Source organism: Chiloscyllium plagiosum, unplaced genomic scaffold (assembly GCF_037043375.1).
Source record: "Chiloscyllium plagiosum isolate Xiang-an unplaced genomic scaffold, Cpla_swu_hap1 HiC_scaffold_34, whole genome shotgun sequence".
NCBI lineage: Eukaryota > Metazoa > Chordata > Chondrichthyes > Orectolobiformes > Hemiscylliidae > Chiloscyllium > Chiloscyllium plagiosum.
Window position 1 is genome coordinate 9,214,477 of NW_028270172.1, and position 24,583 is coordinate 9,239,059.

Genomic DNA, 24,583 nt, shown 5'->3' on the forward strand with positions numbered 1-24,583 from the left:
GGAAGGGTGCACATTGAGGGGAACACTGATTGTCCACAGCCATTTAAGGACCAGTAAAGATTGAAGGAGAAATTTCTGTCCCTCAGTGACAGGAAGTCCCACCTCACAGAGTTATTGACCAATCAGAAGCTGGCAGCACTCATGCAGTTACCAACAGAGTACTGGATTGGGATTTAATCAGCACTTCAGGTCTTTGCAGAGTGCCAAACTGGCAGGCTTGAATGAGGGAGTTGGGGAAGAGGGGATAAAACTGTGGTGTTCCCCCACCCAGCCAACCTCTGATAAACCCAGGAAGCCCAAAGAGATCCCACCCCTGCCCACCACTAGACCTCACAGGGAAATCTGTCTGGCTGGCTCCTGGAATCTCTTTTGTTTCCATTTAAAGACCAGATGCAGTGTATGGGACTCTCATGTGTGAGCTAACTGCCTACTTCAATTGAAGATAATCTTCAAACAAACCAGGCCGACAACAGTAGTAGACTCTGACCTTGTTTTCATCTCCACACATAACTTTATCATAAATCTATATTCTTGCTAATACCTTTATCAGTTTTACTTGAAAACTACAGCAAAAGTTTTGCAAATAAATTAGCACCGATGTTAAGTTTGAAGTTTTGCTGCTTTCTTTTTTTAAAAAAATTGAAACACTTGCAAACTAAAAGTGGTCCTCACAAACGGATACAATTTCAATTCATGGGCTACTACAAAAGCACAGCTGGTGTGGTCATGAGATTACCAACTCTCCAAGATACTTGCACTCTCTCCCATTCTGCCTCTGATACATTCCCAATTTAGGTGACTATGTCTTCAGTTATCTGAGGCCTTACGTCTGAAGGTCCAACCCTAAAGCGCTCTGTCTGTCTTCAAGTGTTTCCCTTCACCCAAATTCCATAGTCTGGTTTTCGAAACGAACCTTTGCTAAACTAAAGAATGACAAGCAATTTCAAAGGAGCATATAGCAATTGTGAAGGGATTTGTTCAGATAGAGGCTGAGAAACCGTTTCCCTTGCTGGAAAATCTGGAACACGGCGGACAATCTCAGGACTGGGGGTTGATAATTTAGTCGCAAGATGATGAGAAATTACTTCACAACCTTAAAGAATTGTCCATCTTTGGAATTCCCTGCCTCAGGAGATTGTGGATGCTCCATCATTGAACACAATTAAGGTTTGAATTGGCAGACCTTTGACCTTGGGGAACTATGGAATATCTTTGAGGAGAAAGTAAGGACTGCAGATGCTGGAGATCAGAGCTGAAAATGTGTTGCTGAAAAAGCGCAGCAGGTCAGGCAGCATCCAAGGAGCAGGAGAATCGACATTTCGGGCATAAGCCCTTCTTCAGGAATCAGTTTCCTGAAGAAGAGCTTATGCCCGCAATGTCGATTCTCCTGTTCCTTGGATGCTGCCTGACCTGTTGTGCTTTTCCAGCAACACATTTTCAGAACTATGGAATATGTAAACGACACAAAAAGTGGAGTTAAAGCCAAACGTCAACATGACTGTATTGAATGATGGAGCAGGCCTGATGGACTGAATGGTCTACAAATTTTTTTTGTGCTAAGTAGATTTAAAATTTCCATCACTCAGTGAACTGAGAAGGTTTCTTGTCACAGTGCACAGCATAAATGTTGGGAATGAGTGCTCTTGAAGTTTCTATGTCTGCTGCACTTGAAGAAGCAGCAAATTATCCCATGCAAAAAAAACCTTGCTAATTTTAGATCAGACTTAAAACCTAACGAGAAAGACAATTTCTGTTAAGTTAGCAAACTTTTACAACAAAATATATGATATTCTTGAAACAGTTTCGATGTTTTACCTCTAATGAGCTGTAAGGTAAGTTTCAAAAAACTGTAAACTGTAATTTGTACAGCAGCTGTTAAATAATATAACTGCATCTATACCGCTTCCACAGAGACAAAATGTCAGCAGATTTTCTTCAAGGTGCCATACCTGTTTTCAATTCCAATCAGTTGCATACAGATTCTCTGGAAAGTTCAGTTTACACTTCAATGCAAATTTGGCAACAATCAAGTAGTTTCATGTCATACATTTACGAAGGAGACAGGTGCCAAAACATAGCATGTTACAGTACTCTGCTGGGACAGAATGGATTGATAGATACGAGTAACTGTCTCTCTAAAAAGGCCAATTTGGCATACAACTCATTTATGAGCCATTCTAGTAATTTCCTCTGCCCCTTGGGTCAATCTCAACAGAGGAAACAGTTAATATCAACACTTACAAATAGAATAATAAGGCCCTTCCACCTTGATGGAGTGCTAAAGGCTGCAGACACTTGGCTTTCCTGCTATTGATGGCAATCTGGAAGATAAATGTTCTAACCTCAGAAGCAATGACAGCAGCACAGACTATAATGATTGTAGCTCTTGCAATCTGCTGTGAAATTAACTGCTTCCTCTTCAGGAAAGCCAAATGTTCTGAGCTGGTTCAACCAGTCAGTCAGCATGCTAATGTTGTTTTGTACAACATTACCATCGTGACTGAAACTCTACTGCAGATCCTTCACTATTGCTGGATCAAAGTCCTAGAACTCTCTTTTTAATAGAAGTATGGGTGAAAGCAGCTCGCCACCACCTTCTCAAGGACAATTAAGGATAGGCAATAAATGCTTGCCTAATCAATGATGCTCAGGTCACAAGAAAGAATAAAAATTATTTCAGTGGTGATGTATGTATACTGCTGAACAGAGTCAGCTGTGTCAGTTCTCACACCCACTGAGCGCATCAAGATTTGCAATTGTCTCATGACACAGAACTCTCAGTTCTGTGACTCTGGTTTACAGAATAGCCAAGAAAGACATTTCTGTCATTTACACCACCACATCACAGTCCTGGTGTTGTGATATCAAGAGGCTCCAGAGAAGAATGGGACACAGTTTATCAAATCATCTGCTGATGAAAGACTAATGATTCATAAATGTGAGAGAAAATCAAATGGAAGACATTTTAGTGTAATTCTCTTGGGATATAAGGAACAGTAGAGAGAATATAAAATTAACCCCAATTTATGTTCCAAGATCAAGACCGAATGCATAACTAAAGTTATGTCTGAAAATCTATAAGAAATTCCCTCAATGTAATACTGAAGCGTTGATAATATAGCAGCAAGATACATTTATTATATGAAATACTTCAGAATTATTTAACAAAGTAACAAGATAGTGGACTGGGACTTTTCTGTCAGCAATTAACGAATAGTATCAGTTTGTCGACTTTGCAGCAGAACTTTATTAGAAAGTTAAGAGCTATATTGGAGCAGTGCCCTTTAAATGGAGCTGGGATCTGCGCAACAAGGGAAATTAAATGTGAATCAAACTAAGGCATCATTAATGAGCAGTACAGAAGTCATTTTTATAAATCATTCTGAAGCAGGGCTCTGTTGTGACCATGTTCCTGTCTCTGAGCCAGGACACCCAAGTTCAGGTTCCACCTGCTCCAAAGATGTGTCATAACATCTCTTAATTTTAAAAAAAAAGGTCTCTGGGATCTGGGTGCTACAGATTGCTCCTGCATTTATTGCCCATCCCAAGCTGCCTTTGAGAAACTGATAGTGTCTTCAAGCTGTCTTCTTACAGTCTATTTATTTGAGATAAACCCATAAGTCTAAGTCAGTGTGTCAATTAAATAATTAATTCAATGTCAAATAAAGGTATAAAAAGCAAAACAAAGAGGAAAAAGAAAAGAGAGGTATTAAGAAAGAGAAATTAGAGAAAGGTATTTTTAAAAACTTTCCAACTATAATTAAAATTTGAAATCAATAGAAAACACCCTTCCAAAGTTTAATTTTTAGGAAAAGGGAAGTTGTTTGGCACTAACTAAAACTTGCCAAAGAACAAGAACAAAGAACAATACAGCACAGGAAAAGCCCTTTGGCTCTTCAAGCCTGCACTGACACATTTTGCTCTTCCTTCTTAAAACTGTCTTCATTTCCAGGATTCACATCACTCTAGTCATATATTTGTCCAGGTACTTCTTGAATGCTGCTATTGGGTCTGCTTCCACCTCCTCTGGCAAGGTGTTCAAGGCACTCACCATTCTTTGTGGGAAAAACTTGTCTCGCACATCTCTTTTAATCGTTCCCCACCTCATACCTTGAACCTGGGTCCCCTAGTAAGTGATCCCTCCACTCGGGAAAAAAGCCTCATTCTTTCCACTCTATCTATGCTATTCACAATATTTTGAACATCTATCAAGTAACCCTTCAAACTCCTGCGTTACAATGAAAACAAACCCAGTCTATCCAACATTTCTTCATCACTAAAATCCCCCAAACCAGGCAACATCCTGGTACACTTGATCTGTACCCTCTCCAAAGCATCCACATTCTTCTGGTAATGTGGTGACCAAAACTGTTTGCAATATTCAAGTGTGGCTGAACTAAAGTTCTGTAGAACTGCAGCATAACTTGCCTATCCTTATACTCAATGTCCCCTCCAATGAAGGCAACCATATCATAGGCCTTTTTTATTACCTTATCTACCTATGATGCTACCTTCAGTGATCTGTGGATCCGCATAAGCAAATCTCTCTGCATATCAATGCTTCTCAGGGCTCTGCCATTCACTGTATAATTTCCACCTGTATTTGACCTTCCAAAATGCATCACCTCACATTTGTCCAAATTAAACTCCATCTGCCATTTTTCTGTCCATGCCTCCAACTGATCTATATCATGCTGCATGCTCTGACAATCCTCATTATCTGCCACTTCACCAATCTTTGTATCGCCTACAAACTTACTAATTAGACCAGCCACGTTTTTCTCCAAATCATTTATGTAGACCATGAACAGCAGAGGTCCCAGCACTGATCCCTGTGGAACACAGCTAGTCACAACCCTCCATTCCAAAAATATCCTTTTTTCTGCCCTCTGTCTCTTATGGCTAAGCCAGTGTTGTATCCATCTTGCCAGCTCACCCCGATATCATGTGACTCTACCTTTTGTACCAGTCTGCCCCGAGGCATTTTGTCAAAAACTTTACTGAAGTTCATGTAGACAACATCAAGCACTTTTCTCTCAATCATCTTTGTCACTTCATTAAAATCCACAATGGACAAGTCCCAACATTTTCTGGCTATCTTGGTAGATCTCTACCATGTAAACAATGCAACTTCTCAGGGAAAATCAGCAATGGGCAACAAATGCTGGCCTTTCCATTCCATAAAGAATAAAAAAAAACCATGTCCTTCAATGCATTTCAATGCACAACCTTTAGGAAAAACACTGGTACAACAACTAGAGAAGGGAAATTGAGTAGCAACTTGCTAATTTCCACATTAAAGTGTATAGCGGCTGGAAACTTTCTTATTTACTCCATAATACCTAAGCATTGCTATCCTTGTTGCTATCTCTAAAGCATTAGTGCCAACAGTCACTCAACTGAGAGCATGCTTGCCTCTGAAGTACAGGACTTTGGGTTCAAGTCCCCCTCTTGAGCTTATGCATAAAGTCAAGGCTGACAAGCCAGTTCAGTAATGAAGGAATGTTGCACTACTGGAGGTGCCATCTGTCAGATGAAAGTTAAATTCAGGCCCTGTCTTTTTTTTTCAGGTCTATATGACAGATCTCATGGCACTATTTCAAAGAGCGGGAGAATTATCCCCATTGCCTTGACCAACATTTATACCTCAACACTGCAAAAACAGATGATTATTAATTATCACTGCTGTTTCTGAGCATTTGCTAGGCACAAATTAGGTGCCGCATTTCCCACATTACAATTGTGACAACCCTACAAGAGGTACGACATTGAAACATGTAAGAGACAAGGTATAAAAATGTCATATGCAAGTCTCTCCATTATTTAATTTTTTCCAGTCTATCCCAAAGAGAACAACTAATTGCCACATTCAGATACCAGATCAGTAAAGCGTCGGATCCCAACAGGGTAACTATGCTACGTGTACAAAATGGTAATAAGCAGTTATATACAGAGCAAATAGAAATCCAAAATGAACACAGGATTGCATTCTTTGTTTTTATCTTTGTAATCCAGCCTCAAACCATCTACCCCACAGAACAAATCATTCCCAGCACAAATGCCACAAACAGTAGAATTCTGAAGCAAAACAAGGAACGCTTGAAATACTCAACATACCAATTAGCAATCAGTTAACATTTCAGGCAGAAACATCAGAATTAATGATTGAACCCAGTCAAAACAAACCTTTTACCAATTGGTATACTTTCTGAATGTTGCATGAATAACAGCAGTACTAACCATGATCATTTACCCTTCTCACAACAAGTCAGTCACATGCAACCTTTCAAGACATTTCTGAATTATTGTTAACATTTAATTGAGATAGTTTCACAGCCAGTCTCAACAATAATTAACATTTATAGAATGGCTTTAAAACATTCCCAATGATAAAACAGTGGGGAAGCAAGAGGTCCTCAGTTCAAATAGAATCCTTCACAAATGAAACATCTTTTGCTCTTTTCCAAGATGAAGGTGATTTATGGAGGGAAAAATGGGTGCACTGCTGAAATTGAAGTTTATAGGTGGCTCAGAAAAGAGCATTAATTGTTGAGAAGACACTGGAAAAACTGGTGAGGTATGGTAACTAAAGGAGAGCAATTTCATTGGAAACGCTACTCATACAACAAACAGAATTTATGCCACAGTTACAAAGACAGGCATGAAATAAACACTGAAGAAATTGCTCGTTTCAAAAATAAAAATAAGTTCTTACAGAAGAGATAGTCAGTCAGTTATCAATGTAAGAACCAAATGCAAACAGCAAATCACATGCGGTGGCACTCCACTGGGGATCCACATGAAGAATTTACTTCAATATTAGAAGCAAGTCTTTTTCGTCTACACTAACACAATCACAGTGCTAAGATGACAACTCTCAATATTCCTCAGTCAATTCACATTTACAGATAGTGGCAAAGGGAATGGCAAGCTTCCAAAATAAAAATTCTCCTAAATAATTTTGTTTTTTACAATATTACTTATATACTAAAATCTAGATCTCATTACAAAAGATCTTCTTCAGCAGGTCAGTTAGAAATCACAACAAAGGCAGGAAACGTTAAAACGTTAGCAACAAGAAACATATGCTCTTGACAATGACAGCATACCCACCCCTCCTTTCAGCAGCACCAGCTGCTTTAATGAAATCTTCATTTCACATGTTGGCGTCTAGCACTGACAGCACAACTGCAGATTCCTGTTTTCCTTGAGGTGACATCGCAGCCACATGACCATTGTGCTAACAGGGTTATGGTGCTGGCTTGTATCTAACAAAAACAGAAGCAATATTGCTGTCTGCCATCTGGCACTTGGTCGTTGACATTTTCAGCATTATCTATTCATTTAAATGTGTCCTCTCTAGTTAATACCAAGTCACAGTCAGACTTGTGCCATCTATTATTCAAGTGAAAGAGGAGAGCAAATGTTATTAACCTTTTCAAATTTAAAGTTGATTGTCAGCTGCAATGCAGTGGAGTGCACTTTTGGTTCTGAGGTAGAAGGTTGGGGATAGAGGATACATTCAAGTTATTTAAGTAGAAAACCCAAGCTAATGTTCCAGCGCAGAACAGAGAGAGTTGCACTGTTAGAGGTGCCATTTTTCAAATAAAACAATTAATTAATGCCCTCATTATCTTGAAGTAAAGAGTTACATGGACAAGCAATGGAATTCTCCCCAGCATCTTGGAGAATTTACCCTTCAACCAAATTTGTGAAAAAAGGCATTATCACAAATTGGCAATTACAAATTTCCTATGGACAAGAGCAATTGCTGTTCAGAAGTATTTCATTAGTTGCTTAACACTTTGGTATGACCCAGGGTCATGAAAGGTACTGAACAAATGCAGGCATTTTCTTTCTTTCCCATATACCATCTGGACATCACAGTGGTATTAACACAAGTCACTGACACCTGAGCACTAAAATTACTTATGTTTAAATAAGGGATACTTTTCAGTTCACTGGTTTATCTGAAATTATTGTCATTGAGGCTTTAAACTAGTAACTCTAGTGTCCTGGTCAACATTTATCATTCAACCAACATTATTAAAAACAAATTATTTTCAGTGTTGCTAGTGGGCGGTTTCAGCATACAAAATGGCTGACCCATTCCTATATTACATCACTTTAACACTGGCTGTAAAACATTCTGAGATTTCTGAGACCGTGAAAAGTGCTATATAATGCACTCGACTGGTATAAACTGTCCAGAACTATTCTCAACATTCGGAATTCCAAATCCTGCTTCTCAGAGACAGTCTGGTTCTAAATTAGTGGTTGCATATTTGGTGAAATCAAACAAAATGCTAATTGCAGGCAGAAATCAATAATACTGGAATTCCAGATTGAAATTATGGATCAGATCACTGAAGGCAAATACTATTAACATTTAATAAATATTGTATCAATCCCTCCGTGTTTCAGAGAACAGTCTCTGTATTTGCTATGTCCAACTTGGCTGCAGCATTTCCTACATAACAATGACTGCAAAAATACTTCATTGGCCCTAAGGTACTTCTGACATCCCGAGGTCAAAAAAGAAGCCACAGAAAAGCAAGATTTTAATTTTGGCATTCTCTGACATGACACAGCAATCTCTGGTAGTCACCTATCCACGGAGGGTGTCACAATCTCACTGAAATTTCAATAATGAGCTAATTTATGTGGCATTAATTATGAAATAGCTTGTTATATATTCTACATCATTTTTATTGTTAGAAAAGTTCTACAAAGCATTCAACATGTTGAAATGCAGAGTAGAGGAGGCAATGTTGGTTATATTTTGAAACCACAAAACATTTCAGTACTGGAAGAGTTAAATTAGCTTCAACATTACTTATGAATGTGATTATTTCTATCAAGCTAGGAAACTAGCTGCAAAATAACCTGACACATCACTTAAAAAGCTGACAATTCAAGAACAGCCCTGATATATGAAAACAAGTTGTTAAACAGGTTATAAACTTAACCACTGAGAAGTGCATGATCTTCCTTCACTTGTATTGGAGGAAACAAAAGTTATGCACGTGGAACTCATTTAGGGGTAATCCAAATGCTGCAGGTATAATACTGGTCTTGCCCTTCTGCAGGTTGGAAGGTCTGCATGGGCGGCACGGTGGCACAGTGGTTAGCACTGCTGCCTCACAGCGCCAGAGACCCGGGTTCAATTCTCGCCTCAGGCGATTCTCTGTGTGGAGTTTGCACATTCTCCCCGTGTCTGCATGGGTTTCCTCCGGGTGCTCCGGTTTCCTCCCACAATCCAAAAATGTGCAGGTTAGGTGAATTGGCCATGCTAAATTGCCCGTAGTGTTAGGTGAAGGGATAAATGTAGGGGAATGGGTCTGGGTGGGTACGCTTCAGCGGGTCGGTGTGGACTTGTTGGGCCGAAGGGCCTGTTTCCACACTGTAAGTAATCTAATCTAAAAAAAAGTCTGTACCACTGGAGATCAAAAAATGTTATTTCAATTGTCATTCTCCCATTTCCAATCAGTTTCATATCACTGTCTTAGTTCACAAAGGTACTCTTAAGCTCTTCAGATATAGTCAAAGTTACTGTACCTCAGTCAATCCCCTACTCTTTTTTTGGAAGTATTCTCTTCATCCAACTTTCTCAGTTCAATTTTCACTATGAGAGTCATAAACTCTCCCTTCCAAACCAAATCCCTCAAGCTGATAAGCTTCAGCTATTATCACCCCACGCTCACCTAAACTACTGAAACTAGTAACTTTCCTTCTAGCCCCCCAAAGTACTCACCACTCACCTTGCACAATTTAATTTTGGCAGTTGCCTTCCCCCTATTCACTCAGTGAATGCCTCCTTTCTCCCCACCATTCCTTAGCTTTTTCCTTATCCTATTGCATTTCAAATACAGCTTCTGTCCTTTACCATTTATTACCACAGATTATGCTCCCTTTGTCATTGCCATTTGTTTAATTCCTTCTTCATTTCCATATTTTTTTTCCTCCTTTCACTATTACCTTTTCCCCTTATAATTCCAACCATCACTACAATCCCTTCTCCTTTCACTGGTATCCACTTTGATTCCTGCTCTTCAAACTTCTCCCTCTGCTTGAGATCATTCCAGCTCCCTTCCCTCACTGTCTATTTCTGCCATGCCCCTCTCATATTTTCCTCCTATCCTATCTTGCTGCAGTTTAGAGTTTTCAGGCTTTGGTAGGTCGTGCTCTCTTTCCTGGCTTTGCCACCTTGGCATTCCACAAGTTGGAACTCTGGAAAGAGTTTCTACCTAGAGTCCACAGATGCATCACCACTAATCATGACTCCTGGGAATATGCCAAAATGAGGAGTGGAAGCTGTCCAATATATTAGACATCATATTGAAGAACAGTAGGACTGAAGATGAGAGGAGCAATAGGGTTGTTTTGACAAACACTGGCACACTGACACCAACAATTAAGACTGATGCTTAGCATACATGCACTATATCTCTTAAACTTTAAATACTTCAGATAAATGCTTCATTCTCAATTATACAAAATGGAAAAATAAATTTCAACTCACTCGGGGCAATAAAAAAACAGAATTTACTTACTTAAAGGGACTAAACAAAAAGGACAGTGTGGTCTCTTTTTTATGATTCATTTTCACCTGTAAAATAATTAAAAGTTTCAAAGTATGTTCCATGTCTAAGAGTTTTCTGGCATTTATACAGCAGTAATATTCCCTATCTTCAATTTTATAAGAGAACTTGAGAGGTGTCCTGACATTAAAATTGGTACAGCACTGATATGCGCATGGAGATATAGGAAGTAACTATTACCATGAAATTAAATCAACATTAATAAGATGCGGCTTAAAAGTAAGGTTTCAAAATGTAATTAATACTCTGCACATCCTTCCTTGCTAATTCCTCTTCAATTCCTTAGCTAATGGCACTCCATATTTGATGACTTTCTCAGTTCGGATTTCTTTACAATAATCACACTGAGTGGGCAGAATTTTACGGATGATCAGAGATTCCCTCCCTGCAACATGAACACTTAGTGGGGCGGGGGAGGGTGGCATGATGGCTGCCTGTGAAATTTTCCCTTCCTCTTGCAAGCCCGCTGACCTGAAGGCAGAGAGGTATGGGTTATAAACTTTTGCTCATAATATTCCACATCATGCACATATAAATCCTATGGACTGGAAGATCAAAATATTACACAAAATCATGCTTTGATATATGATAGACATAAAATTACTAAGTCTTCTGTTCTATCTCAACCTTTCTCATGATCCTAACATTCTAGAATATTTCATCTTCTTAAATCTTGAAAGTTATTAAGTCCAAAGAAATGTCATCCAATTGTGATTTGCTGATTTAATCAATTTTACTCCTTTGACCAGAGGCCTTTCGCTGAAATAATTTATTTTTTAACAATTTATTTAACAATAATTTATTTTTTAAAAAAGCATTAGTTTAACCAGGAGACCCTGAATTTCCTCAGTTGTCTGAACAATTTGTAATAATTTCAATCATTTGGACCTTTGCAGCTGGAGATCAGTCATTCCCTGCAGAGATTCAGAGCCAGAGTGCTCATTACATTTTGGCAGTGCCTTTGGCAACCACTGGATTTCCCTTGCTGGGAAATTCTAGCCACACTTTCAACTGAACTATAATCCTGGGTTAGCTTCATTGGTTCAGCAAGGTGGGCAGTCAAAAGGGTTCTTGCCACCAAAAGGGAGTCCACCAAGGAAGACTCGGGTGAGGTGAAGCAGGGCTGGGGCCCAGGCCCAGGTTGGGGAAAACGGGGGCCTGGGACTGGGGCCAGAGTGGGAAACGGGGCACACCAGCTTCTGTTCCCATGGCCTTAAAGCCTAAAAAGGGGCAGCATGGTGGCTCAATGACTAACATTGCTCCCTCACAGCATCAGGCACCCAGATTCAATTCTAGTCTCAGGCACTGTCTGTGTGGGGTTTGTACGTTGTCTATGTGTCTGTATGTGTTAGTTCCAGGTGCTCTGGTTTCTTTCCACAGTCCAAAGTTGTGCAGGTTGAGTGGATTGGCCATGCTAAATTGCCATTAATGTCCAAGGATGTGTACGTTACGTGGATTGGCCATGGGAAATGCAGGTTTATAAGAATAAGGTAGGGAGGTGAGACTGGGTGAATGTCGGTGTGGACTTGTTGGGCTGAGTAGACTGTTCCGATGCTATAAGGATTCTTAAGAAAAAGACTGGGAACAGGTGCAACAGGGCCTACTTGGAAACTCAGCAAATTGAAAGTTACCTTTAAAAGGGACAGAACCAACAAACAAGCCACATCATGAGAACGAAAAGCTTTTATAAAAACTCCTCCTTCCACTTTGGACATTGTGGACACTAGCTTAGCCTATCAGCTTCTAATTGGGCAACAGCAGAAATGGTAAAAACTGGTGGTAACTAGGTGAGAAGACCAAACCACATTTACAAACAGCATTCATTTACAATAGCCCAGCAGAACAGGGAGAGTGAAGTTCATGGTTGCCATGGCTTTTTGCCCCATTGTTTATTTCAGCATCTACCTACTGTGGAATGGCATAGGAGGTGAAATTCCAGTCCAAGTAATCATGAATTATATAATTCATAAAAATATACTAATGTAATCGCAAAGCTGGAGTGCTATTAAAGTTATTGCGCTGATCCAAAACAAAAAACAACGTACTGGCTATCATTTTTGACTTATACGTCAACATAACTTGGCTCAGAATCAAGTAATGTCTATTTAAGTAAGCTCAGAAAATTTAATCATGAGATTTTGAATTATTTAATGCTACGATTCAGCTCATAATCATGAATAACAATACCCAGAAACATTGTTTGAGGATCTGAATCACCCTCTCAACACACTGGTTTTTTGGGTGTGTATTTAAACTTCAAAACAAAAATAATATTTAATAATAACAAACTGCATACCGTAAATTGTTCCAATATTTGCACAGTATTTGTTAGTATGCATTCAGCTTTAAACTGGTCGCTGTTGTTTAAGTATTCCAAAGGTAAAATACCCTAAGAGAAACAGAATACATTTGACAAATTGAAACACAAACCACAAAAGAATAACCTAAAATATCTGAACCAACTGCTTTCAGTTATTTTAATACATTCTACGGCATCAGTTTTCTCAGGCTATATTTACTCTGAGTACAGAGTACCTCTCAGTTTTACTTAAAAAATAAAGTTAACAATGTGAAGCAGTTTATCAACAAAATAAAGAAATTAGTTAGACTGCCTAAGCAAGACAGCTGTCAGATTTCACAACGTCGTGTACTCTTGAATAACTGGATGCACTCTCCCATTCGATGTTATAAACTGATGAAAAGTAACAGAAGTGATTTTTGAGAAACAAAAAGAAACAATAAAAATGTGGTGCATGTTGATAATCCACCTTAAATTATATAATTTTCAAAATAAACATCATAACATCGTGCTTCATGAGATAAAATGTGTAGTTTTCCTTTTCATTTTGAACAGGCTTGATGGACCAGCTGGTCTCTTCCTGCCTGTCAATTTTGTATAATTGTCAATTTCATATAAATGCAATTTGGCATGGTCTTACATAACCAAATGTTATACATCTCCTTGAAGGTTGTTTTGATTTTTTAATGGCAGAACTCTCTCCATGATGAAGGAGCAAATCGAGGTTAATACAATCAAAACAATCACTAACGGCCTACTTATAAACATTTCCTTTTAAAGTAGCACCACCATCCAAAGGATGATAATGCTTTTGCCCCATTTTGGTGTCAAGCATTCATACCATATCTGTAGAAATACTCCAAGTGCATTATTTTAATTCAAAGTAGGATTCGTTAAAACCAAACCCTTTCATACCAAGAAGGGATGACCAAAGCAAACTATTGTATACTGATAAAACTTACCTATAAACTAAAGCTCAATTCAAAGAATGATCTGGTTTGGCATCATGATAAAGGGTCTGGTCCAAAGCCACCCAAACTTACTTTGGATTCACCCCTTAATGAGGATATAAGCACACTGCTGCTAGTCCCAATTGAGAATTCTAATCATGGCAATCAAGATATTTACATGGCAAACACAGCACAGAAGTGTTACTGAATCAGGTTGTCAGTGTCCTGGATATCCAGAGGCTCAGGCATGGGTGTAGGACCAGAGAGATGGTGTCTGCTATGGACCTATTGTGAATGTAGGTGAATTGCAGTGGATCAAGGTAATCTTGGAGACTGAAGTTGATGTGTGCCATTACTAACCTCTCAAAGCACTTCATAATGATGGATGTCAGACCCACCAAGGAGCAGTCATTACAGCACATTGTATGACTTCTCTTTCGCACCAGGAGTACCTATGCACGTTGATCAGAAGGTTTTAATACAGGGATATAACTCCCTTCAAGTATATCAACAATAATGTCAGTGCATGGAATTCAAGGTAATCTTGCAAAACAGATAAGGAAGGAGAAGATTAAGGAAAGGCAGTACTCTGCATGGTAGATGTGCCTAATGGTGTTGCCTAAGACTTGTACTTGGATTTTTGTTTTTCACTTTATGGATGAATAACTTGGATGTAGAAATATTCTGCTGCAGTTCAAGAAGGGAACTTCCCATCACATTCTCAAAAGCAATATGGGATTGACAGTAAATGCCAACCAAGCCAACAACATTCACACCCCATAAAAGAATGCATATGCATACAATAGGAAATTATATAATCATGTTTATATTCAAGTTCAAAGACACAGTTGGATGTATCGCTGTAAACAGGAACTTACAAAACAATGTTAAAAGAAAACAAAGTGAGTATCTAAGTGGAGCTCTACATTGGATGGTAGCAAGTCACATATTCAGCACCTTTGAAAAACAAATCAGGAAATCTTCATATTAGTGAGAAGCTGTAGAGTAGCAAAGAATCCAGTGGCAAATTATCACCTCCCAACTCCCCAAAGCCTGTCCACCACCTACAAGGTAAACACTTGTTGCATGTGCAACTCCAACTACACTCAAGATGCCTGACATTATTCAGAACAAAGCATCCCACTTAATTAGCACCTTACCCACAAACATTCAGCTCCGCCACTCAAGAGCAGCAGTGTGCACCATTCATAAGATATACTGCAGAAATTCACCAAAGTTGTTTAGACAACACCTACCATAAGACCATCAGAAATAAGAACAGGAGTAGGCCATTCAGCTCCTCAAGACTGCTCTGCCATTCAATAGGATCATTGCTGATCTGACACTTCTCATATTCATTTTCCTGCCTTTTTGCTGTAACTTTTAATTCCCTAATTGATCAAGAATCTATCTGTTGTAGCTTTAAATATACACAAGCACTTTTCCCCCACAGCACCCTGTTGCAAAATATTCCATTGACTCACAACCCTCACAAGACCTTCAAACTCATCTCAGTCTTATATCAGCACCCCTATATTCTGAGTCAAGAGTGTGGTGCTGGAAAAGCACAGCAGGTCAGGCAGCATCCAAGGAACAGGAAAATTGACGTTTTGGGCAAAAGCCCTTCATCAGGAATGGGGCCGGGAGCCTCTGGGTGGAGAGATAAATGGGAGAGGGGGCGTGGGGCTGGGGGGAAAGGAAGCTGAGAGTGCAATAGGTGGATGGAGGTGTGGGTAAAGGTGATAGGTTGGAGGGAAGGGTGGTGCAGAGAGTTGGGAAGGAAGATTGACAGATGGGCCAGGTCATGACAGCACTTCAGAGAACACCTCTGGGACACCCAAACCGATCAATCCCACCACCTGTGGCCCAACACTTCAACTCGCCCTCCAACTCTGCCGAGGACATGCAGGTTCTGGGCCTCCTCCATCGCCACTCCATCATCACCCGATGCCTGGAATATGAACGCCTCATCTTCTGCCTCAGGACCCTCCAACCCCATGGCATCAAAATGGATTTCACCAGTTTCCTCATTTCTCCTCCCCTTACCTCACCCCAAGTTCTAAACCTCCAGCTCAGCACCGTCCTCATGACCTGTCCATCTTCCTTCCCAACTATCTGCACCACCCTCCCCTCCGACTTATCACCTTCACCCCACCTCCATCCACCTCCCCCAATATCCCCCTCCTCCCCAAAACCCCCCACCCCCCATTTATCTCTCCACCCCTGAGGCTCCCAGCCTCATTCCTGATGAAGGGCTTTTGCCTGAAACGTCAATTTCCTGCTCCTCTGATGCTGCCTGACTTGCTGTGCCTTTCCAGTACCACATTCTTGACTCTAATCTCTGACATCTGCAATCTTCACTTACCCCTATATTCGGAGACTATGCCCTCTAGTCTGAGACTCTCCCATGAGGGAAAACAATCTCCCAGAATTTACCTTGATAAGACTCTTAAGAATCCCTTTGTTTTCATGAACTAACCTCTCATTCTTCTAAGTTCCAGTGAATAGGATCCCAAGCTGTTTAGCATTTGCTTTTAAGATAATCCCTCCACACCATGAATCATCCAAGTGAGCATCCAATTAAATATCTTTCCTTAAATAAAGGGACTAAAATTGCTCACAGTACTCCAGATGTGGTCTAACCAGCACCTTGTAGAGTTGCAGAAAGATATCCTCACTCAGCCACCAATCCCAAGGGCCAACATTCCACTAGCCTTTGTGAATACTTGCTGCACCTGTCAGCTTTCTAGGCTTCAGGTACATGTATCTCCCAGTCCCTTAATGTTGTCACTTTCTGCAGTGTTTCTTCATTTAAGTAATATTCTGTTATTTTATTCTCTCTTCCAAAATGGAAACTTCACATTTTCACACATTATACTTCATTTTTGCATTTTTTCAGTTTTTTGCCCACTTATTTAACCAATCAATATCTCTCTGTAAACTGTTTGTATCCTTCTCGTAACTTGTCTTTCCAACTATTTTTGTGTCGGCTGCAAATGTGGCTACAATATACCTACTTCTGTCCTCTAAGTCATGAACACACACTGCAAGCAACCCAAGACATTTACCATTTAGAAGGGCAAGAGCAACAGATACACAGGAATGTCACTACTACAATTTCCTCTTCAAGCCACTCACCAATCCAACTCGGAACTATAGAATCCATACAGAGCAGATAAAGGCAAGTTGATCCATCGAATCTGCACTGACCCTCCGAACAGCACACCACCCTATCCCGTAAATCCACATTTACTTCAGTTAAACCACCTAACCTGCACACTACAGGGCAATTTACTATGGCCAATCCATCGAGCCTGCACATCTTTGGACTGTATGAGGAAACCAACGCAAACATGTGAAGAGTGTCTTTGTGGAACTTGCACAGTCACCTGAGGGCGGGATCAAACCTGGGTTCCAGTGGCAGTGAAGCAGCAGTGCTAACCACTGAGCTACCGTGCTGCTATACAATTGTTCCTTCAGTGTTGCTGGGACAAAATCCTGGAGCTCCCTCCTTGACAAAATGGTGAGTGTACCTACACCAAATGGACTGCAGTGGTTCAATGCACTAACTAGAGATGGGCAATAAATGCTGGTCCCGCCATTATCGCCCATTCCCATGAATGATTTTTTTTTAAATTAAGATAATAGTAGTGAAACATCATTAAACGCTAGTGCACAGAGACAAATAGAATTCTAAAAAGGACAAACATAATGCCAGCTTTTAACTTAATTCAAAAATGAGGAAATTGTCTAACCTCATCGTTTTCTGTGTCAAAAGTAAATATCTATTGTACAGCTGATGAGGAAATTCTGCAAAATCTTGGGCTGTAAGATGTTATTAAGAGGTTGAGTATGATACCATAGGATTATCATCCAAGGTGGGGTGCCTACCTTTGTTGACTAGTTTGCAGAAAAGCCATTCTGCTGAAGGCAGCTGATAAGGAAATCTTGATAAATGGCAGGACAACTACTTGGAGAAATTTCCTAAAAGCTGAGTAACACATCACATGCTCATATATGCAGGGTTTTGTGTCCATTGTATTGGTGGAGTTGCAGAAAAGAAAATAGTTGCTATGGAGCTTTGTAGAATATGTACAGGGTGTACACCTGGGCACTGACATCTTTATGGGTGCTAACAAAGAACTAACTTGTCTTTTTTCTTCACAAAGATGTTGAGAGTTCTTTTACATATTATCAGCATTTGTGGGGCACTGAATTTGCAGTAGTTCTAGCTCCTCATTCATTTTAGATGAATTAGATTGATTAGAGCGCTACTGAAGACAAATTGCTTTTACCTGCTATTTCCTTAGCAAAGGCTCAAAGCTGCATTTTTTGTGGCGTCTTGTGAATGAGTAGTGACTATCTTCTTGGAAGGGCTGTATCTAAGATGCGATAGAAGACTGGAGGAAATAGGAGACTGGAACTAATCTAAGTATTCAAGTTTAATAAAACCAAAAGTAAAATACTGCAGATGTTCAACATCTGAAATAAAGACAGAATGTGTTGGAGAAATTCAGCAGGTGGGACAAAATCTGTGGAGAGAGTAACAGGTTCAAGTCCAATATGACACTTCATTAGACCAAATGAAAAGTACAGAGAACGTAGAACTTTACAGCGCAGTACAGGTCCTTCAGCCCTCGATGTTGCACCGACCTGTAGAACCAATCTGAATCCCATCTATCCTACACTATTCTATTATCATCCATATGTCTATCCAATGACCATTTAAATCTCCTTAAAGTTGGCGAGTCTACTAATGTTGCAGGCAGTGCGTTCCATGTCCCTACTACTCTGAGTAAAGAAACTACCTCTGACATCTGTCCTATATCTATTACCCCTCAATTTAAAGCTTTGTCCCCTCGTGCTAGCCATCGCCATCTGAGGAAAAAGGCTCTCCACCCTATCTAACCCTCTGATCATCTTGTGTGTCTCAATTAAGTCACCTCTCAACCTTCTTCTAACGAAAGCAGCCGCAAGTCCCTCAGCCTTTCCTCATAAGACCTTCCCTCCATACTAGGCAACATCCTAGTAAATCACCTCTGCATCTTTTCCAATGCTTCCACATCCTTTCTATAATGCGATGACCAGAACTGTACACAATACTCCAAGTGCAGCCACACCAGAGTTTTGTACAGCTGCAATGTGACTTCATGGCTCCAAAACTCAATCCCTCTACTAATAAACGCTAACACACCGTATACAATCTTAACAACCCTATCAACCCGAGTGGTAATTTTCAGGGATCTATGTACATGGACACAGAGGTCTCTATGCTCATTTACACCACCAAGAATCTTACATTAGCCTAGTACTCTCTATTCCTGTTGCTCCTTCCAAAGTGAATAACCTCACACTTTCCCGTATTAACTCCATTTGCCACCTCACTTCTACAGCTTATCTATGTGCCTCTGTAATCTGCAATATCCTTCATCACTATCCAAACTCCACCGGCCTTTGTGTCATTTGCAAATTTACTAAACCATCCTACACCACTAGTAACTGAACTTCAGGATGAACACTTCCCATCAACCACAATACTGTGTCTTCTCTCAGCTAGCCAATTTCTGATCCAAACCGCTAAATCACCCTCAATCCCATACCTCTGTATTTTGTGCAATAGCCTACCATGGGGAACCTTACCAACTGCCTTATTGAAATCTATATACACATCAACCACTTTACCTCATCCACCTGTTTGGTCACCATCTCAAACCATGGCCTATCTCATGGCTTGCTAAACCTTAAAGTGGACTTGAAGCACTCAGCCTGCAGAGAGAGATAGAGCCATCACCCTCCTCTCAGACAGTAAAGAAGAAATCCAACATGATCAAGGATGATCAGCTGAGAGGACAGCAGACACTGACTCCGAAACCACACAGACCACCAACTTTCACAGACAAAATGTGCCGGCTGGGGAGTAAGGATCTAAAGCTGCAATCATAGAGTCATAGCCATAGAGATGTACAGCACGGAAACAGACCCTTCAGTCCAACCTGTCCATGCCGACCAGATATCCCAACCCAATCTAGTCCTATCTGCCAGCACCCGGCCCATATCCCTCCGAACCCTTTCTATTCATATACCCGTTCAAATGCCTCTTAAATGTTGCAATTGTTGCAGCCTCTACCACTTCCTCTGGCAGCTCATTCCATACACGTACCACATTTTGCGTGAAAAAGTTACCCCTTAGGTCTCTTTTATATCTTTCCCCTCTCACCCTAAACCTACGCCCTCTAGTTCTGGACTCCCCGACACCAGGGAAAAGATTTTGTCTATTTACCCTATCCATGTCCCTCATCCGATGCTCCAGGGAAAATAGCCCTAGCCTATTCAGACTCTCCCTATAGCTCAAATCCTCCAACCCTGGCAACATCCTTGTAAATCTTTTCTGAACCCTTTCAAGTTTCACAACATCTTTCCGATAGGAAGGAGACCAGAATTGCACGCAATATTCCAACAGTGGCTTAACCAATGTCCCGTACAGTCGCAACATGACCTCCCAACTCCTCTACTCAATATTCTGACCAATAAAGGAAAGCATTCCAAATGCCTTCTTTACTGTCATAGGCTCATTACATTTGGACTTGAAACATTAACCCTATTACTCCCTATACAGATGCTGCCAAACCTCACAGCTTATTTACAAGGGTTAGTGGGATTAAGCTAAAAGGGGAGGGTGAATAGGCTGGGCTATTTTCCCTGGAGTGTCGGAGGATGGGGGGGTGACCTTATTGAAGTTTTTAAAATCATTATTTGGAGGTGCCAGTGTTGGACTGGGGTGTACAAAGTTAAAAATCACACAAACACCACGTTATAGTCCAACAGGTTTAATTGGAAGCACTGGCTTTCGGAGCACTGCTCCTTCATCAGGCCACAACCACAACCAAGGTGTAGCGCTCCAAAATCAAGTGCTTCTAAATAAACCTGTTGGACTACAACCCAGTGTTTTGTGATTTTTAAATTTAAAAACATTAAGGGCATGAAGAGGGTGAATGGTCAAGGTCTTTTCCCCAGGGTAGGGGAGTCCAAAACAAGAGGTCATAGGTTTAAGGTGAGAGGGGAAACAATTAAAAGGGGCCTAAAGGGCAACTTTTTCACGTGGAGGGTGGTGTGTGTATGGAATGAGCTGCCAGAGGTGATGGAGGAGGCTGGTACAATTACAACATTTAAAAGGCATCTGGATAGGTATATGAATAGAAAGGGTTTAGAGGGATATGGGCCAAATGCTGGCAAATGGGACTAGATTAATTTAGAATATCTAGTCAGCACGGACGAGTTGGACCGAAGGGTCTCTTTCCATGCTGTACATCTCTATGACGCCATAATCTGCTGAGTCTTCCAACATTTTCTCTTTTAGTTAATGAAATGTAAAGTGTTACTCAGTGTATTGCTTGTAACATGACACTGTTCCCTCTCCTGAAATCACATGCCCAAACATTGGACACCTGAGGTTGCACAACAGCTTTGCATTCTGCAGCAGCCATCAGCAAGATTCTGGACTGCTGACAGAACCTCACAGAATATACACTTAATCATCACAAAAATACAGAATCAAAATTACAGAACTTTCACAATTATGCACTGTCTGCAACATAATTAGATAAAATTTCAAAATATTAGCTCACCACAGAATTAAGAGGGAAAGGAATTCCGATTAAAGCAGCTATCAGTGGTGCTACATCAGCCTGTGCAATGCAAAATAGAAACAATTAGTTGCAACATTTCAAGGTGAACAGCAGTAATAAAGTAATATAAACTTTCGCACTCTGTTAAATCCAATAATTAGAAGAACCCATTGTCAAGACCTTCACATTTTTTATTTGTGTCATTTTGGTTTAGAGCTGTTAACTAAGAGCTGAAGGTAACTTTTGAGCTCTTAAAAAAAGAACAAGAACAAACATATTTGTTTATGAGGCCAGGCTTGAAAATTAATTCACTGTTCAAAAAACCTGTAGATGCTTCAGGTCTGGGCAGGCATTATGCTCAAACGATGGAAAATGATTGAATGTTAACAGAGATTTCAGAGGGAGGTTGGTATCCAGAGAATGTTGAAAAAAATAGAAAGACAAACCAAAGTTTGCACAGGTTTTGAACTGTCTGGTTTTTGTCAGAAGGATTGTCAATAATACAGGATGGAGGTTTATCGCACCCTGGCTATCCTCCCAAAATCAACTTCTGGAAAGTTTAACGAATAGAATTTGTTTTCAGAATTAAGTTAATATTCCACAGATCATACTGGAAACTGTTTGCATTGACCAGTGTCTTCAGAAACTACATTGATTTTTGTGTAAACTCCAGAAGCATCAAGCTGTTTATGTACCTGGCAACAAAAGCAGCAGCTATGCTGAGTTCAGAGCATTTACTTGAATAGTACTTGTCCCTAAATAATGGCACATAAAACCAGTGATATCAGCATCTTGGATAGGGATTGAAAATCACATACAAAAGAGCATCTAAAAGAAGCTGAAAACTGAACTGCAGAAAATAGTAACGTTGAAGGTTTTGTACTCATCAGGGTAAATGCAAGAATGCCAAAATAAATCACAATTACAAAGAAAGGAGAAAAGAATGCTGGATTTTGAAAGTCCAATCCAATTGGCCGAGGGGTTTCAATAGGAACCTACAAGATTCCTAAACTTTTGCATAATTTTTTCAAAAAATAATGAACTCATGGGATGTGAACATCACTGTCTGGGCTGCATTTATTGTTTATCTCTTGTTGCCCATGAGAATATGGTGGTGAATTGCACTCCAATTGGTATAGGTAGATGCAGTGGGGAGGGAGTTATATGATTATGACCCAGCAATACTGATAAAAGAGTGAGATATTTCCAACGGAACCGTGATATATTTCCAACTCAGGATGGTGAGGGCTTGGAAGGGAACTTGCATATGGTTGTGTTCCCATGAATCTGCTGCCTTTGACCTTCTCACATGGTAGTGGTTGTGAGTTTGGAAGGTATTTCTTATGGAGCCTTGTTGAATTGCTGCAGTGCATCTTGTAAACAGTACACACTGCTGCTGCTAAGCATGAATGGCATAGGGAGTGAATGAGATCGTTCAAATATTTTAGGATTTCTGATCTTACAATGGGCAGCATGGTGGCTCAGTGGTTAGCACTGCTGCTTCACAGTGCCAGGGAACCAGGTTTGATTCCAGCCTTGGGCAACTGTCTGCATGGAGTTTGCACATTTTCTGTGTGTGTTTCCTCCAGGTGCTCCAGTTTTCTCCCACAGTCCAAAGATGTGCAGATCAGGTGAATTGGCCATGATAAATAATCCATAGTGTTAGGTGCATTAGTCAGAGAGAAATGGGTCTGGAAGGGTTACTCTTTGGAGGGTTGGTGTGGACTTGTTGGGCCGAAGGACCTGTTTCCACACTGTAGGGAATCTAATCTAAAAAAAATTAGGATACCTTTTCTTGAGCCAATTGTTCGAAAACGAGAAAATATATCATAGGTTTAGCTTGTGTTATGTGCATTCGAAGTATATTGTGAGTTTTAGTTTGCGGGGAGCAGTCCAAAGGCAGAGCTGTAGCAGCACGGAGTGAGTATAAAACTCACTGAACTGGGGGAGCTTGGCCTCATCTGTGGAGAGCAGTCGGAAGGCAGAGCAGCCGTAATAACATGGGGAAGTAACATGGAATGAGTATCAAACTTCTGCTGCAAAAAAAATACTGGAGTGATGGCATAGGGAAGCTGTGACCTGATTGGTTGATTGACTGCAGTGAGTTTGAAAAAGAGCATAGCAAAGAAGTATTAAAAATTAATTAACTCATAAGTATATATAAATAAATAAAGTAACTAACTAAGTAGAGATGGCTGGGCAGGTGATGTGCTGTAGGTGTATGTGGGAGCTGGCTGATCGCATTGTGAACTGCAGTGATCACATCTGCAGCAAGTGTTGGTTGCTGGAGGCTCAGAATTAATGAGCTGGAATCTGAGCACATCCAGGAGGGAGAGAGTTACCTGGACGCTTTGTCTCAGGAGGCGATCACACCTGTAAACCAAATTCAGTCAGTGATCAGAGACAGCAGGGAGTGATTATAAGTGAGGCAGGTAGGGGGATCCTGAGTTCAGGAACAGAGGAGCCTCAGCTCTTGACCTTGTCCAACAGATATGAGGTACTTGCTCCCTGTGTGAAAGAAGGAAAGGACTGCAGGGAGGATAAGCCAGCTGACCACGACACCATCATGCCGGAGGCCATTCAAGAGGGGGGAACGAAAAGTCATGTGGTAGTTATAGAGGATTGTATAATTAGGGGAATAGATAGTATTCTTTGTAAACCTATTTAGGAATCCTGCATAGTGCATTGCCTGTCCGGTGCCAGGATACAGGACATCTCTGACCGACTTGAAAGGATATTGGAACAGGAGGGGGAGGATCCAGCTGTTGTGGTCCACTTTGGAACAAACAACATAAGCAAGGCTAGGAAGGAGAACCTGACTGGGAATTGTCAAGCACTATAAACGAAATTAAGGAACAGGTCCTCAAGGGTTATAACCTCGGGATTACTACCCAAGCCACATGCAAATTGGCTTAGGGATAAGAAAATTTGGAAAGTAAACATGTGGCTAGGGAAGTGGTGTGGGAAAGAGGGATTCCATTTCATGGGGCATTGGCATCAGTTTTGGAACAGGAGGGATCTGTATCGATGGGACGGTCTCCACCCAAACCAATCCGGAACCAGTGTTCTAGCGAAAAGAATTAAGTAGGGTGGTCACAAAGACTGTAA

General features: G+C 40.5%; 1 protein-coding gene across 1 annotated transcript in view; it reads right to left on the reverse strand.

The window, feature by feature from the left end:
* pign (phosphatidylinositol glycan anchor biosynthesis, class N) overlaps positions 1-24,583 on the reverse strand; it is a 115,413-nt gene that overhangs the window by 61,575 nt on the left and 29,255 nt on the right. The window contains exons 10-12 of the mRNA XM_043719611.2: positions 21,476-21,535; positions 12,898-12,990; positions 10,554-10,609 (exon numbers count right to left, since the gene is read on the reverse strand). Coding sequence (XP_043575546.2) covers positions 10,554-10,609; positions 12,898-12,990; positions 21,476-21,535 — 209 coding nt within the window. The remainder of the gene's footprint in view (positions 1-10,553; positions 10,610-12,897; positions 12,991-21,475; positions 21,536-24,583) is intronic.